The 17,636-nt window shown below is 43.1% G+C and overlaps 1 protein-coding gene across 1 annotated transcript in view; it reads left to right on the top strand.

Annotated features, from left to right (window-relative positions):
• Positions 1–4,722, top strand: part of LOC129326262 (uncharacterized) — a 57,440-nt gene extending 52,718 nt beyond the window's left edge. Inside the window, exon 5 of the mRNA XM_054974421.1 lies at positions 4,579–4,722. Within this exon, the coding sequence (XP_054830396.1) occupies positions 4,579–4,722 (144 nt within the window). The remainder of the gene's footprint in view (positions 1–4,578) is intronic.
• Positions 4,723–17,636: the final 12,914 nt, after the last annotated feature.

Raw genomic sequence — 17,636 nt, 5'->3', positions numbered from 1 at the left:
GACTATGGCATTCCAAACCTGATAGTCTGCCTCACTCCCTTCTGAAAGAAGACAAGGTCTTTTGATTTCAAAAGGTTTATTGTGAAAGACAGCATTCAAGTCCAGATGTACATATTCCAGGATTAGAGACCCTGGCCGAGCAAAGTATTGCTAGGAATGAAACACAGAGTAAGGGTTGTTACATTTCACACTCCCGTAGCCCAGCCTCCCCCCCCCCCTGAGTTCAAACAGCAGAACTTCTCAGAGGAGCGCTGAGCTGGTCAAGGTTGAGAGAGCAGATAAGACAGTATCCTTTCCCATGGAATCGGCTCCTTGCAGGTGTTGCCTGGAGGGAAAGAAGACTAAACACTACTGGATTAAATATGGCGTTACTTAGGTTAAAACAGTTTCTGACATTCTGCCCCCCTTAAGACCCCTGTCCCCCCAGTTTGTACGGATATGCTTGAAGGAACTGCTTAATAAGTCTGGGGGCTTTCACATGGATGGACTCTACCCATTCTTTGTACCCTTCCTCAAAGTCTTTCCAGCGAACTAAATAAAATAGTTTGTGATATCTGATCTTAGAGTCAAGGATTTCATCAATTTCGTAGTACACCTGGTCATTGATCATGGTGGGAATAGGGGTGGCTGGTGATGGATGCCATTTATCTGGTGCGGGAGCCTTTTTTAAGAGACTGACATGAAACGTTGGGTGGACGTGGCGTAAGTTCTTTGGAAGATCGATTTCTACAGTCACTTGATTAATCACCCTTTTAACAGGAAACGGTCCCAAATATTTTAAAGCAAGTTTCTTGCTGGTTTGATCCATCCTAAGCTTCTTTGTGGATATGTATACCTTGTCTCCTGGGTGCAATTCCCATTGCACCCATTGGCGATCTGTGTATTTTTTATAGTCTGCTTTTGCTTTGTTTAGAGCGGTTTGGATGGCTGTCCATTGTTCACTGAGGGTAGTCCACCATTGATGAAGATCTCCCTTGGGTTGTTGTTTCTCGGGCAGTTCAAAGGGGAATGCTTTGCCATCGTAGCCGTGTACAATTTTAAAGGGGGTTTCACCGGTTGAACTGTGGATTGCGTTGTTATAAGAGTATTCAGCAAAATGAAGAAGCTCCGCCCAGTTGTCTTGTTGAAAGTTAATATAGCAGCGGAGAAATTGCTCTAATATTTGATTAGTTTTTTCCGATTGTCCGTCACTTTGCGGATGGAAAGCGGAACTGATTCCTTGTTCTATTCCAGTTAATTGTAGTAGCTCCTGCTAAAAGTTGGCAATGAATTGGCCGCCGCGATCCGATATCACCTTAGAAGGAAAAGAGTGCAGCTTCACAATATGTTTCATAAATACTTCAGCTAGTTTCTTGGTGGTGGGAATGGTTGTACAGGGGATGAAATGTGCTTGCTTGGAAAACAAATCTACCACCACTAAAATACAGGAGCAACCCTTGGAGGGAGGTAAATCTGTAATAAAGTCCATAGAAATTACTTCCCAGGGTCTATTGGGGGTTTCCAGCGGTTGTAAAAGTCCCGGTGGTTTCCCTTTTCTGGTTTTGGCACTTATGCAGGTTGGGCATGAAGATACATATTGGGATACATCCTTTCTGATCCCAGGCCACCAAAATTGTCTCTGTATTAAGTGGAGGGTTTTTAGGTAGCCGAAATGACCCGTGGTGCGGGCATCATGACAACACTGTAGAATTTCTATTCGGAGACTGGCTGGTATGTACAGTTTATCCTCTTTAACCCAGTCTCCCTCTGCCGTTTGAGACATTTTTGCTTTGGGCGCTCCCTCCCCTTCTTTTTCCATCTCGCTTTTCACTTTTGCTCTCCACCCCTTTTCTTCTGCTTGAGTTTGCGCAGTTTGGCTGCGCGTAGTAACCACTCCTCCTAGTTGGTGGGGAGTGAATACTGTGTCAATGGTTTCCTCCCTCTTGCTCTGATGTTGGGGCATGCGTGAGAGAGTGTCAGCTAAGAAGTTAGTTTTCCCCGGTAGAAAGTTGAGGGTGAAATTAAATTTGGAAAAGAATTCCGCCCATCTGAGTTGTTTGGTGTTAAGGCGTCTAGGGCTTTTTAATGCTTCTAAGTTTTTGTGATCAGTCCAGACCTCGAAAGGGTGCCTGGCTCCTTCAAGCCAGTGACGCCATACTGTGAGAGCCACTTTACCGGCAAAGGCTTCTTTTTCCCATACATTCCAATGCCGTTCAAATTCAGAAAATTTTCTAGAGAGAGATGCACATGGTTTGGCTTTTCCATTTTCCTCCTTTTGCAGTAGCACTCCCCCTATTGCCGCATCGCTGGCATCGACTTGTACTATGAACGGGCGATTTTCATCGGGGTGTTGTAAAATAGGCTCGGATGTAAATTTAGCTTTGAGTTTTTCAAAAGCTATTTGGCATTGTGGGCTCCAGTCTAATTTGGAGGTGGGTTTTCTTGCTTGTTCCCCTTTATCTTTAGTTTTGAGGAGCTCCGTTAGTGGAAGGGCAATTTGAGCGAAACCTTCTATGAAGTCTCTATAGAAGTTGGCAAATCCCAAGAAAGATTGCAATTGTTTTCAAGTGGAGTTTGCCAATCTTGTACTGCTGGTATTTTGGCAGGATCCATTTTTAGCCCTTGCCCAGATATACAGTAGCCTAAGTAATCCAATTCCGTTTTATGAAACTCACATTTAGAGAGTTTGATAGGGAGCTTGTGGCACATTAAAGTGGTCAGCACTTCTCACACCAATTTTACATGTTCTTCCTTGTTTTCGAGTAAATTAACACATCATCTAGATAAACAACCACTCCTTTATATAAATATTTGTGCAATACTTCATTGATCATGGACATGTATACAGACGGGGCTCCAGATAAGCCAAAAGGTATAACAAGATATTCATATTGTCCTAATGGCATATTGAACACGGTTTTCCATTCATCTCCCTCTTTAATTCTTACATGAAAATAGGCATCTTTCAAATCTAATTTGGAGAAGATCTTACCTTGTGCCATGACATTGAGTAGATCTCTGATGAGAGGGATGGGGTCGGAGTTGGTTGTAGACACAGCATTGATCCCTCTGAAGTCGGTGCATCGTCTTAAGCCTCCATCTTTTTTCTTTACGAAGAGTACTGGAGCTGCATGAGGGCTATTAGCCGGACGGATGAATCCTCTTGCCAAGTTTTTATCAATAAATTTTCGTACTTACTCTCTCTCCAACAGACTCATGGAATATAGTTTGCCTTTTGGCAGACTTTCTCCTGGAATAATCTCAATGGCGCAGTCGGTAGCCCGATGAGGAGGAAGACTGTCAGCCTCCTCTTCACTGAACGCTTGTTTCAGACCTCTATATTCTTTGGGGATGCGATTCAAATCCTCTTGAGTTAGAAGGGCTACATCTAATTGTGGTGGTTCAGGCCTTCCCCATTCGGGTTGCCAATAATGTTGAGTGCAATAGCTAGTATTGAAGTCCACTATTCCTTTTGTCCAGTCTATGTGAGGGTTTGATCCCATAACCAACGACTGCCGAGGATAAGAGGGTATTTTGCAGCTTGGCTGATTACAAAGCATCTCCTTTCCCAGTGGTTTTTCATACCAGTGGGTATGAGTTCAGTTTCTAACGTCACCAGATTCATGTTGGATCCGTCCATTTGTTCAAAAATAATAGGATTTTCTAGTTCTCTAGTTTCCAGACCCAATCCATTTACTAGGGCTGGAGCTATAATATCTCTGGAACATCCTGAATCAATCAATGTTTCTACGCAAATGTGTGTTCCCCTTTTGGGGTTTGTTAATATCACGGGTAGAAACAATATAGACCCTTTTTCTCTCACCTCGTTTTGGGTGATTTTCTTTTCAATCTGCCATTCGGGTCTCTTTATGACAGATCCATCTCGTTTCCCGACTGGGGACTGTGCGCTTCTTCTTCACTCTCAGGGATTTGAACTTCGAGTTCCATTAAAACTTCCTCTGCTTCCAAGCCTTTTTCCAGTTGAGTGCGTTTTGGCATTCCTCTTCCTCTGCTTGCTCTTGGAGCTGGGACAGGATGGGACGGAGTGGGGGCGGCGGTTGTCTATATGCGTGTAGGGCATTGTGCTGCAAAATGTCTGCTTCGGCCACATTGGAGGCAAAGTCCTTGTCTCCAGCAAGTGTCTCTAGGTCCACGACTTGGGGGCCCCACGCGACCTCCTTTGGGTATTACTGATGTTCTTCTTGCCCCTATAGCTTGTTGTTGTTCTGCTACCCGTACTTGTTGTATGTGGTTTTCGACTTCACAAGCTAGTTGGATCCATCCTAGAAGTGTTGGCGGATCATCCTGTATTAGGGCTCGATCCAGCAATCTGGGATTCATGCCCCCTTTAAACATCACAATTTTAGTCCCTTCTTTGCAGTGGGGGCATTTTGCTGCCAGCTGCCGGAATTTGGCCGCGTAATCTCTAATCGGTTGAGCACCTTGCCGTAAAGTCTGTAATTCTGTGCGGGACCGATCCTCTTCAAGAGGATCTTCGTATTGGGCGCACAGGGCAGCCATAAAACTTTGTAAAGTGTCTAATTCTGGAGCGCCAGAATCATATAGAGTTACATACCATTCGGCTGCTCTGCCTTCTAGTCTCGAGGCCAGGTGATCAATTCTACTTTCTTCGTCCGGAAACAAATGTCCCCAACGGTTAAAAAATTGGAGTGCTTGTACTACAAAGAATCCCAGCTTTTGCGTATCGCCATCGAAAGTGGCTTCCAGTTTAATCCAGTTTAATGGTAATTCTGGTTCTCTCCGTCTTTCCGGCAGGGGCTGTATAGGGGCAGGTTGTGGTATCGGCCCCTGCATTAGTCCTCTAGGCCAGTCCTGCAGGTCTCTGGGAACCCCTAGAGGCCATGGCCTGGACAGGCTTCCAGGCGGTGGAGCTCTCAGAATCGTTCCCGGGGGCCCCGGGGGAATTTGCATTATAGGCAGAGGTCGTAGTGTTGGTGGTTGCTGGGGTGTCACCTGTCTCGGAGGTATCTGCAGAGGTGGTGGCGGAGGCACCAGTCTTGGAAGGGGCAGAAGTGGTTGCTGTTGAGGAACGATCTGAGGTGTAGGTGGTGGTGGTAATTGCCATGTGATTGTCTGGAGCGGCGCTGGTTGGACTTGAGGCCGTAATGTTGGTGGAGGTGTTGGAAGCACCTGCGGAACCGATTGCTGTGGGACGGCAGTTTGGGCTGGCATAGCTTGCGCTTGTGTAGGCAATGGACCCACGCTCGATCCCGGCGTGGACTCGGTACCCATAGATATTGGATCACTCACCGGCACTTGCCCTTGTGCTACCACCAGCACTTGCCATAATTGATCGGCCGCATCTCACGCCTCTCTCTGGCCTCATACCAACTCACCAATCAGGTAAACGGCTTGAGCTAATTCCTCCTCCATCGCTCCCATCCGCCCTTCCATCCGGCGGTAATATTCAGCAGCTTCTCTGGTAGCCCCATCTTCCCCTCTTTCACTGGGTTCCGTTGAGTCCGGAGGGATATAGTCCGTGGGCCACGGCCTAACTGGCCCCTCTGCACCTCCGATCGTTCTCCAATCATTGGTCGTACTTCTACTATCAGAAGGCTGTGTCGACCCTACTTCTACACCACCTTGTAAAACTTGTTCCACCTCAATAGTCATGCTGGCCAAAATCCCTTTTGTTAAGCCAGTAATCGCTGAAATCCCAGTATCCAGCACCTGGGTTCGATATTCCAACTGCTGAGTGTCCATTACCTGGGTTCGATATTCCAGCTGCTGAGTGCGTCCACACTCCCAGTTTTTGGCTGAGTTCACATCTGTATAATCCCAGCTCATAAGCTCTTGTCGGGTGGTCTCCCAATCCTGGAGAACCTCTGCCCCTCCTCTGGGGTCCCACTCTTCCAGGCAGCCAGCATCTACATCCCACTTATACCAGGGCTGACTGCTGGCCCGCGTTTCTTCTGGAATGCGTGCTGCTCTCCTTAGATCCCAGATGATGCTGGGGCCTTCTGGCTCCGTAGACCTGACGGTGCGTCTCACATCAATCATTGACCAGGAAAACATAGTCCCCGCTCTCCTCTCCCTCGCCTCTCGAGGCCAGGAGCCCCACTGCCGCGGAGTTGGCAGCGAAATCAATTGACTCTGATCGGTAACTTCTCTCACTTTCGGTTGTGCGCCTGCTATGGCCGGATCGGCTTGCTCCACTCTCCCGACGGGCACGGATTCTGTCTGGTTGGTGGGAGCTCCTTCTGTAGGAACCACTGAGGGCACTTTGGGGGGTATTCCGCCTGGATTCGGAGCCTCCCCCTGTCCTCTCACTGGCACCAATGGTATGGAGACATCCCCCTCCTGTCCAGGGTCAACTAGATCAATCAAGGAGTCCTCGGTGTCCATTCTCCCTGGGTGAGGGGTTGCAGACTCCAAAAAGTGATTCCAAGCAAAATGTCAGACTATGGCATTCCAAACCTGATAGTCTGCCTCACTTCCTTCTGCAAGAAGTCAAGGTCTTTTGATTTTAAAAGGTTTATTGTGAAAGACAGCATTCAAGTCCAGATGTACATATTCCAGGATTAGAGATCCTGGCTGAGCAAAGTATTGCTAGGAATGAAACACAGAGTAAATTTTGTTACATTTCACACTCCCGGAGCCCAGCCTCCCCCCTGAGTTCAAACAGCAGAACTTCTCAGAGGAGCGCTGAGCTGGTCAAGGTCAAGAGAGCAGATAAGACAGTATCCTTTCCCATGGAATCGGCTCCTTGCAGGTGTTGCCTGGAGGGAAAGAAGACTAAACACTACTGGATTAAATATGGTGTTACTTAGGTTAAAACAGTTTCTGACAGGAGCTACAAAGTGGTTACAAGTTGGGAGAAGACACCCAGGGGAGGGAGGAGGAAGGGGGTGTTGTGTACCCATGGGCACTCCAATCTCATCCCTGCAAACCCTGATAGGCAGCACTGATGGCTAAACACAGACCTCCTGCATTGCTCAATGGGACCTGTGCTTATAAATAGCCATGGGCTCCCAGGCTGGGTTTCACTTTCAGTGAGCAGTGGAGTGGGACAGAGCTCTTGCTTGCCACTTGCTAGCATTTGGGGAGAAAGACTGAGAATATAATTGAGCTTGGATTTTTGTGGGAGTTTCCTGGGGGCCTTGGATCGGAGAGGGTATAACTCTAAGATCCCTTTTGCAATCTTGTCCAAACTTGGGTGATGGCTGTAGGAGAGCCTGCAAAAGACTCCCCGGCTCTCTAAGTGCCACGGGGCTGTTCCATGCCCAACGAACTGTGAACCGGTTCAGCAACGAAAAATGTTCGTTGTGGTTCGCGACCTCAGGATCGTCGTCAGCACCAAACCATGAACCGCTGGTTTGTTAAATTTTTTTGGTTCATGCCCATGTCTATTCAGGAGGCACAAAGTAGGTGGTATTCTTGACCAGAAGAGCAGCAGGTTGCTTTCTAGAGGCCTGGTCACCTTGATACCTACCACTGAGATGATGGTGTAGGAGCTAGAGGTCCTAGTCAAGGGATCTTAAGATGGAACCCTGGCCTGGGATTTCAAGCAGAGTCTTGATGCAAATAGGTGGAGAAGAGAGTGGTATGGGCAGACCTCTAGGCTGGAATCAGGTATTTGAACCTGGAACTCTGTTATTTGGGGAAACAACAATAAACTACAGCTTAACCTATCCTCCAGGTGCCAGCCTGTTATTAGAGAGTCTTGAAACTGCTGGAACACCCAGGTGGAGAGGCATCCCCTGGGTCTGGGGGACCTCACAGTGTGGGAAAGGAAGTAACTATAATCTGGAAAGTTTGAGTTACAGTGACAAATATAAAACTCGGAGAAAGCAGTTTTAATGAAGCTATTTGTCTTTAGCTTTAGTGTAAAAATATTAGGAGGGGTGCCAGGATGTAAGAGACTGAGAGATGAGGCTTTCAGTTGGCTAGAATGAGTGAATTTAAGGGGGAAAGAAAGCAAGAGCAACAACAAGGGGTGCTTTAGGTGGCACCCCTGTTGCAATAATGTCCCAAGCAACTGCTCCTTAAACTTGCCATGACTTCAGGAAGATGGCTGCATTATTTTATTTACTTACTTCATGTATACCCCACACAGCATTCTGAAATCCAGTTGGACCCATAAGTCTCCAGGGCTGGGGAGCTTTAATCACTTCCGTGGCCCTATAGAATACTGGTACTACATTTGCTCATGCTTTGAGGAGACGATGATGGCACTGCTGAAGCCCCAGCCCCCAAATCAAACCTTCCCCCATGTTTCAGTGAAAAAACAAATTGTATAAGGTATGCCTTTTTCCTACACAGGGCCCATCACAACCTGAGAGAGTCCCATAGTAGCCAAAGAGGCTAAGAAATTACATGCCTTTACTCTATGTGTTACTGGAGAGTTGATATGATGGGGGAGGCTTCAACTTGAGTATGATAGCATACTATGGCTCTCCTAAGTAACTGGCCTAGAAGATTTAGGTCAATATAGCTCTTCTTCAACTTAACATGGTAGGGGCACCCGGATTGCTCAGGAAAGAAGATAAGGCCTAAATTTCCTCTTCTTTCAGGAGTAGACTGGGGGAACCATTTATGCTGTTTAATGTAGCTTGGTTAGCCCTTGAACATTGCAGATTTATGTATTCATTTACTACAGTTGGTCTTTGTAACCCCCAGTTGCTATGTCCCCTTTTGAGTTCAGAGGTAATTGTACATTTTACTATGTACAATGTTAGAAGTTTCATGCTGAGAACTCCTTGGCAAATTTCTGCCTGCTGAAATATTTTTATGGTGCACACAGAAGATGCTTTTTTAATATCTGTTTTAGTTTTATTACTCCCAGTTCCTGAACTGTGGTATTATATTTTGCTGCACAATGAAAACCCATTGAGGGATAGCTCAGATTTCCCCACGATTATGCCTGCCTTCAAAAGCAAAAGCTTCCAAATTGTTCTGAAACATCAGCAGTAAATATTGTACCACTGAGCTGGCTGTGATTAAAAAGATTACTGTTATTGAGCAGAATAATCAACTGCCTGAAACTTTTGAGCATGACAAAAAATAATGAGGTGCCCTTGATCTTTTTAGCCCAGTAAGGTACCATGAGATCGCCTGAAGCTCTGAAGTGAAAAGCGCCAACTCTGTACAGCAAGAATGGGGACAAATTGTCTCCTTTGACATTCAGGGGATTTTTATATTGCCAAGTTGGGAAGAATCCTTTTCTTTTCATTGATTTACTTTCTATAAAGTGCTTGGTGTTTTCTGGTCTCAGTCAGGGAATCTGGTGCTTTTCCTCCCAAAATGTTATATGTGACAGATTAGTAAAGTTGCCAACTGAGGCACAGAGGAGAATGATTCTATTATATAAGTGACTCAGAGATTCTAACACAATAGAAGCCTTGCTGAAGAAGCATCTTTCATCAGATTTGAAGCTTTGTTAATTGTGCGTATTTTTACCTGAGCATAAGCTTTACATTTCTCCAGTGCAAAATTAGCAGAAATTGTTTTATCTTTATACAAGTCTTTAACTCATATACTCTGGTAGAAAATTAAACATTTGCTAATGGTATAGGAGTTCAAAAAGAAAGCTGGCTTTGGAACTTCTCAGCTGGAATCAAGGGAACTTCTATGTGTGTTAATGAAGTCACCAAAATTAATCATTCTTTCATACATAATATGGACAGCTGTGACCCCCAATTTATTTACTTAGTAAATTTCTCTCCATTTTACTTTCACAACAACCCTGTGCTAGGGAGATGAAGAGTGACTAGCTCAAGGTCACTCTGAAACTTAATGGTGGAGTGGGGATTCAACCCTGGGTTTCCCACATCCTAGACTTACATTCTAAATGCTACCCCAAATGCTGATCCTAAATATGAGATGAACATTATTTTCTCTAAGATTTTCATCACTGGCTAGAGTTTTAATGAGATAGATCTTAACTCCTCCGTTCCACACATTCAGGGCCAAGCTACACATGACGAATGACACTTGAATGGCAAGTGGATTGAGTGGAGGGCAAGTGAACAGGGAGAAATACACTTGCCGTTCAAGTGTCATTCGTCATGTGTAGCTTGGCCCTCACTTGTCTGATTACTAATCTAGCAATGCTCTAGCAATGGGAAAGAGGGATAGAAGGAGGTTCCCCTCCATTCCTCTATACCTCCCTCTTATTTGGCAGCCAAGGCAGTGAATTTGGCCCAAGAGTTGGGGAGAAGACAATACTTCCAGGGCTCCTGATGGCATCTGGGTTTATTGCATTAGCAGTGTTCTACATGCTAGATGGTGGGAGGACAAAAGGAAAGGGGAGAAAGACAGTGAGAGAGTTCTTGCTTCTGCCATATCACTGCTGAAGCACAGCCAATTATGAGGGTTTGTTCAAGGAATTATGAATTGAGGAATTGCAAGGGGGTGGGAAGTTGCCTGTTATCCATTTGCTTAATAAGGCATAGGACTACAGCCTGAGTGTCATTTTGTTAAAATTAGAAAATTATTTTTTAACTTGATCAATCAATAAAAAGCCTTTTTAAAACTATATCTAAGGAGTATGGGAACTAATTGAGGCTTTATTTTTTTTTCTTTGAAGAGCTGCCCATCCCAGACAACACTGCATGGCAAATTATTGCTGAAACTCATTCAGTTTTCAAAAGCAACATATTGTCATGTGGCTGCTAACCTGTGTCTCATGCTATGTGGACCTTTTGGACCATGGTGGTAGGTCTCCAGACAACATCCCATTACACACAACAGGAGTTACAATTAGAGACCAGGAGCAGGCTTTTACCCTTCCTCATCACCCAGCAGTGGCAGTGGGCTGCTGCTGGACTGGCAACTGCCTAGGTAATTTTCCTTTGGGAGGCATGAGCAGAGGTGACACAAGTGAGGTACTGGTGGGCAGAAAGTGGTATGGTGGTGGGAGATGGATAAGCCAGAAGAAGGGAAGGGTGGACCATCAAGTTATGGTCAACTCTTCTTCTAGCTCTCCTTCCTCAAGGAGTCCTGAGTAGTCTAGCTAACCAACCATCAGGCTGTAAAGTGCCCACTTGGTTCAAAATAAAATTTCTTTCATCCAGGCAGAGCTGATATGCATCGCATAGAGCTGGGTGGGTGAAGATGAAGAAGTAGATCTCTACCAGCTTAGTCTTCTAGCTTTCCAGGTACATAATCAGCTGAGGCTTGGTGTGTGTGGGTATGTGTGGATGAGTGGGTGACTGTGTGTGGCTGTGATCTATCAGGCTTCTGTGACATTCACCAGGTGCCTTATAACCAGAACCCAAACATTGAGTATATGCACCTGATGCTGGAAATTTGAGATATAATAGAAATTCTGTTGGTGTGCTGGTCATCAGCCCAACAGACTCCCTGTCTGAGCTAACAGAGGCAGTTTGGTAATGGGAAGATTTTTCACTCTGCCCTTCTCAGGTCCTTGGTGAGGTTTAGATACAAAAACACTCAGAACTTCCACAAGGGTGCAGGGCCAGGTTGATGAATTCAGAGTAGATGCAGGTGTGAACTGGGAAAAAAAACATGGACCATCAGCCCATTGTCCATCGCGTTTCACGGACCACAGACCATGAACTTTTCATGGACCCACCCTAGTTTGCAGACCAATTTGTCAGTCCATGGTCTGTCACTTCTGGGGGCTCAAGGACCACCCCCTTCACATTCAGAGATGCCAAATCACAGCAAGTCTTCAGCAGGCTCTCCTCCAGCCACCCTCCAAGTTTGAACAACACAAGGGAAACGCCCGGATAGTAAGAATGCCAAACAACGATTCCGGGAATCAACAGTTAATAACAATTCATTTTCATTTTATAGTGCAAAAGTGCCAATGTGCAAAGTGCAAAGATGCAGAACAATAAATATAATTAATACAATAAGATCTTATGTTTCTCGTGTCCAATCAATCATAGAATAATGATGTCCAAAAAGGGAATAACATGAAAACCCACACAGGGGCAGAACATAGAGTCACAATATGGGATAAGAGATGACCCCAGTCCAAATTGGAATAAAATCCGAACGTGCCGACGGGATTATGCGAGCATCTTATACAATTCCCGTTTCGTATAGATGATACTTCTTCCTGGGCACAGTTAATTCTGGACTGTAACAAAAATATAATTTCTTCTTAAAATTGTGAAATATCTTTAAAACATTCAACAACAATTTATCACAATACATACTTACTGGTCACCATATGAATAAATACACCGATGTGACAGTACATATGTTCATCCCAACTTCAATACTTCAATACATCACAGCAATGAACAATAACATGGACATGAAACATACAGGAAAAGGGAACCTCCTAAATACATAATTGACAAATTGTTTAATGAATTGATTAATAGGTCCTGTCCTCAGAGACCGCAAAACTTACAGCAATCATACAGCCATCAGATAGTAAAACTTACAGATAGTAAAACTTACACACAGCTAACAAGTAAACCCATCATATCTATGTATCTGAACTGGTTATGAAGTTGGGCTTATACTGCTGTGCAAGGAGAAGTGGAAGGATTACTGAGGAAAGTGGAAGGAATACCAGCAAATTTCAATGTTACCCCAAAAAGCAGGAATAGTCAATTTCATTATTAAGCCCGCCCGGGGCCAGGCTCCGCAATTTGAAAATCCACCTCGTTTCCAATTGCAATAGTCTCCTAGGACTATCCTCAGTGAATGGTTCTTTAATCATATCGGCCACTGTAACCCTAAGGTCCCCCAAGCTATGATGATAATTCAAATAATGCAAGACCAGAGGTGCCTCCCTAACTTGGTTCCTTATCCTGGACACATGCTCCTGGACTCTGATTTTGAGCGGACACGTAGTACTGCCCACATAATACAGTGGGCAGCTGCATTGGATGACATAAACCACGTATGAAGACCTGCATGTGGTAAAGCCGCGGCAATATTCCTGTCTATCCCTAATTATTTCCTCGAATTTAACCATATATGGGCAGACATTACAATCCCCGCATCTAAAATGTCCCTTAGGAGCCGTTCCACCACGATTCTGAAAGGGATCGTGACGTTCAAATTCAGAACGTGTTAGTATATCCTTGAGAGATTTAGTTCTACGGAGGCCGATAGCTGGACTGACTTCACACCCAGGGATATTATCTATTAAATGCCAATGCTTCCGAATAATGCGGGAAATTGGGGTAGCCAAAGTTGTGTAATTAAGAGCCCATTTTAAACGGTTATTGCCTGCGCGGGATTTTGGGACAAGTAATTGTTCCCGTGGCGTACCCACAGCTCGATTTTTTGCCGAGCTGATCGCTGGCAGTGGGTAACCCCTGCTAAAAAATGCCCATTCTAATTGGGTGCAGCTGGTCCTAAAGTCCCCTATATCGGAGGAATTTCGCTTCAGCCTCAGGAACTGGCCCACTGGGATATTGTATTTCAAGCGATGCGGGTGGAAGGAGGAAAAATGGAGGTATGAGCACCTATCTGTGCCTTTCTTAAAGGGCCGCACGCCAAGTTTCCTGTCGTTAATTTTATAGACACTAACGTCCAAGTAGTTAATACATACACTTCTTTAATTTTAGTTCCTTCAACTTCTCCTTGCTTGCTGCTACAGCACGATCAAGCTCCGCCTTACTGGCCTCAAATGCCTCCAGGGTCTGTTTGGCTTTCAATTGTTCCTCCAGCCTAGTTGCCTCTATCGTAATTTTATCCGCCTCTGCGTTAGATGTTTTAATAAGCAATAACATTAGGTCGAAGGAACACTTATTCAGTATGGCTGCCCAACGTTGTTTAAACTCCTCGTCTTCCTTGAACATCCCGGGAGGCTTGTGGATACGCAAGCCTCTCGGAATGAACTTATTGACTGAATAGTCTGTCAAAGAAGCTGCATTAAGTAACAAACGACATTTCTTTGTTTCTAGTTGTTCAAGGGTGGTCCAGTCCTCCAAAGGTAAAGGGGTCTTACTATCTAATAGGGACTTGTTGATGGACAAAATGGAGTCCCTTTCCTCCACTGAGTATGCAAAACATTCAGCCAAATCAGACATAATCCCTACTGAGAAGTAATGAACAACACAAGGGAAACGCCCGGATAGTAAGAATGCCAAACAACGATTCTGGGAATCAACAGTTAACAAAGTCAGAGATCTTCCTCTGCCATTTTTCAAATTGTTTAGTCTCTCTAATAATTGGAATTGTTTGTAATAGAAACATGATCCGTGGTAACACATTCATTTTAACTGCCGCTATTCTTCCCAGCCATGATAGATGTAGTTTATTCCATTTAATCATCTCTCTATCAATCTGTTGCCATAGCTTTTCATAATTATTCTTAAATAAATCAATATTCTTCGCAGTTAACTCAATTCCAAGATATTTAACTTTATGTGTTACTTCACAATCGGTAATTTCCATTAATTCTTGCTGCTTTTGTTTAGTCATATTCTTACATAGTATCTTTGATTTCTTCTTATTAACATAAAATCCAGCCAGATCTCCGAACTCTTTTATCTTATCAAGCAACTTTGGCATATTTTGTATTGGATCCTCCACTATGACCATCACATCATCTGCAAAAGCTCTAACCTTGTAGGTAAATTCTTTAATCCTTATGCGTCTTATAGCTTCATCTTCTCTTATTTGAATCAATAACAATTCCAAAATCAAGATGAACAACAATGGAGATAATGGGCACCCCTGTCTTGTACCTTTTCTTATTTCCAATTTTTTTGTTAACTCATCATTTACTACAATTGCTGCACATATATATTGCTTTTACTGCTTGAATAAAATCTTTCCCCATTTGCAACCTTTCCATTGTGGCAAACATAAAATTCCAGTTCAAATTGTCAAAGGCTTTTTCTGCATCCACAAAGAAGAAACCAACTTCCCTTTCACAATGTTTGTCATAGTATTCTATAGCATTTACTACAGTTCTCAAATTGTCTCTGATTTGCCTGTTTGGAAGGAACCCTGCTTGCTCTTCTGCAATAATCTCAACTAACCAGTCATTTAATCTCTCCGCCAAAATTTTTGCAAAAATTTTGTAATCATTATTTAACAACGAAATAGGTCGATAATTCTTGACGTTACTCAAATCTTGATTTTCTTTTGGAATCAATGATATGTTGGCCTCATTCAAAGACTCTGGTATCTTTTGTCCTTTTTAAATTCCATTCATTACCTCTTTCAGAAAAGGTACCAGTTCGTTTTCCAATAATTTGTAGAATCTAGACGTAATTCCATCCGGACCTGGTGCCTTCCCTAACTTAGTCGACCGGATAGCCTCTTTTATTTCCATTTCCGTTATTTCTGCATTTAATTTTCCTTCCATTTTTCTGATAGTATTGGTAAGTTGATCTTATTCAGATATTGGTCAATAGTATCCAAATCCACTTCTTTCCTTTGATACAACTTTGCATAATACTTAAAGAAGGCTCCACTTATGGCCGGTTGGTCTATTAACGTCTTACCATCTTCTTGAATCTTAGTTGTGACTTTTTTCTCCCTTTTCTTTTTCAATTGCCACGCTAAATATTTCCCAGGTTTATTCACACCTTCAAATGATTTTTGGTTCAATTTTTTCAATTCCCACTCTAATTCTTTATTGTTCATTACTCTCAACTGTTCTTGCAGAATTTTTATTTCTTGATACAACTTCTTCTTCCCAGGTCTTTTCTTTAATTGTAACTCCTTGGCCTTTATCTTATCCATAATTTCTTGCCTTTTTTCTTCTTTTCTCCTTTTGTCTCTTGTGTTTAAATCCATTAAAGTTCCTCTGATTACTGCTTTGTAGGTATCCCATACTTTGTCAGTCGAAATGCCTTTATTTATATTATATTGTATGAAGAATTTGGTCTCTCTTTGTAGTAGCATTATATTGTCTTCTGACTGCAGCAGGTCTTCATTTATCCTCCATCCTCGTCTTTTGGTGCCTTTCCCAAATTTCCACATTACTGAATTGTGATCTGAGCCTACCTTAGGCATTACTTCCGCCTCCTTAGTCCATACCGCCAGATCTTTAGAGTCCCAGATCATATCAATTCTTGATAGTGTCGAGTACCTCACCGAGTAAAACGTATATTGTTTTATTTTAGGGTTACTTCTTCTCCAAACATCCTCCAAATTTTCCTGATCTTTTAATTCCAAAAAAGGATTTTGGCAAAAGTCCTCTTTTTTTATGAGCGCCTTTCATTTTTTTATCATCATCCAAATTTGTTACTCCATTAAAATCACCTGCCAGAATTATTTGAGCATATGTCAGTCCATCCAATTGGTTCTATAAGTCTTTAAAAAAGTTCTCTTTAGCGCCATTCGGTGCATAAATCCCAATCAAAAGTATTTTCTTTGCGTTCCAAATTATTTCCATTGCTATATATCTAGCTTCCGGATCATTTAAAATCACTTTCGGTTGCAGCTCATCTTTAATATATAAAACAACTCCTCTTTTTTTCTGCTTTGAAGCCGCTGCAAATTCTTTCCCCAATTTAGCAAATTTTAAATATTTCACATACTGTTTCCTAATATGTGTCTCTTGCAAACAAATTATATTACAATGTTGTTTAGATAACCAGTGGAAAGTAGCTTTGCGTTTTGAAGGTGAATTTAGTCCGTTTACGTTCCAAGATATAATTTTGCACTCCATTATCAAATTTTAGATCCTTTGGGTAAGTCTTTTTCATAGTCCTTTATGAACATTTCCATCTCCTGTCCAGATCTGAGTGTCCTTCTGGTCTCACAAAACTCAAAACTCAATCCTTCTGGTATTTCCCATCTATATCTGATGTTCAATTCTTTCAACATTTGTACTAGTTCTCTGTATTTCTTCCTCTCCAACAAAACCCCCCTAGTTAGTTCCTTCATTATTCTCACTCTTTTCCCACCAATTTTCAGAGGGTTTTGAAATTGCTTACTCACAATCTCTTCTCTTGTTCTTTTCATTGTAAATTGGACTATTATATCCCTTAGTAGGTTTTTTTGTGCTGCATATTTTGAGTTGATTCTGTATGTCACATCCAGAAAGGCTGCCACTTCCTCCGGTTCCTTATTCAAAAATTCTGCTAGTACTTCTGAAATCTGCTCTTGGGTTGATTTCCCTTCCACTTCTGGGACTCCACGAAATCTAAGTTGTTTTTCCATATGCTTACATTCCGCCACGGCCATTCTCTCTTTCAAACCCTTGGTTTCTATCCTGTGTGATACAGCCAACTTGTCAGTTTCATCTTCCACTGTTTTAACTTTCTGCTGTGTCGATTGTAATTCTTTCTTGACCTCATCAATATTTTTAACCAGCTCCACCATCTCTGATTTAAAAGTCTCTTTGAGCTCCTTAATGTCTTTCACAATCTCTTGCATCATATCTTTGATCTCCTTATTCCCCTCTGCGACTTTTTTATCAAGACTGTCCAGCGCCGTTTGCCATTCTTTCTTCGACATCGTGGGGCTTGCCTTACCTCGCTCCCACGAGTCCGCTCTTTTCCTTAACTCCGTGGCGTGGCTGATTTACTTTCCTCACCTTAAGCGTCAGATTTTAACAAAGTCTTTTAAAAATTTGCAATCTTAGTATCCAAAATGTTGGGCGTCTTTTCTCTATGGTTTTTACTTGAAGTTTATGCCCTTTCCCTTATCCGAAATGTCCTACTTCTGCCCAATTTGAGGTCAAGCTCTTTCCCTTCTTCAAAATGGTGCATGTCCTCTTCTGGTTCTTCAGAAGCTGCTTC

This window comes from Eublepharis macularius, chromosome 3, assembly GCF_028583425.1.
Source record: "Eublepharis macularius isolate TG4126 chromosome 3, MPM_Emac_v1.0, whole genome shotgun sequence".
NCBI classification, from domain to species: Eukaryota; Metazoa; Chordata; class Lepidosauria; order Squamata; family Eublepharidae; genus Eublepharis; species Eublepharis macularius.
Note: the sequence above shows the minus strand (reverse complement) of the source record. Positions and strands in the feature narration are given on the sequence as shown.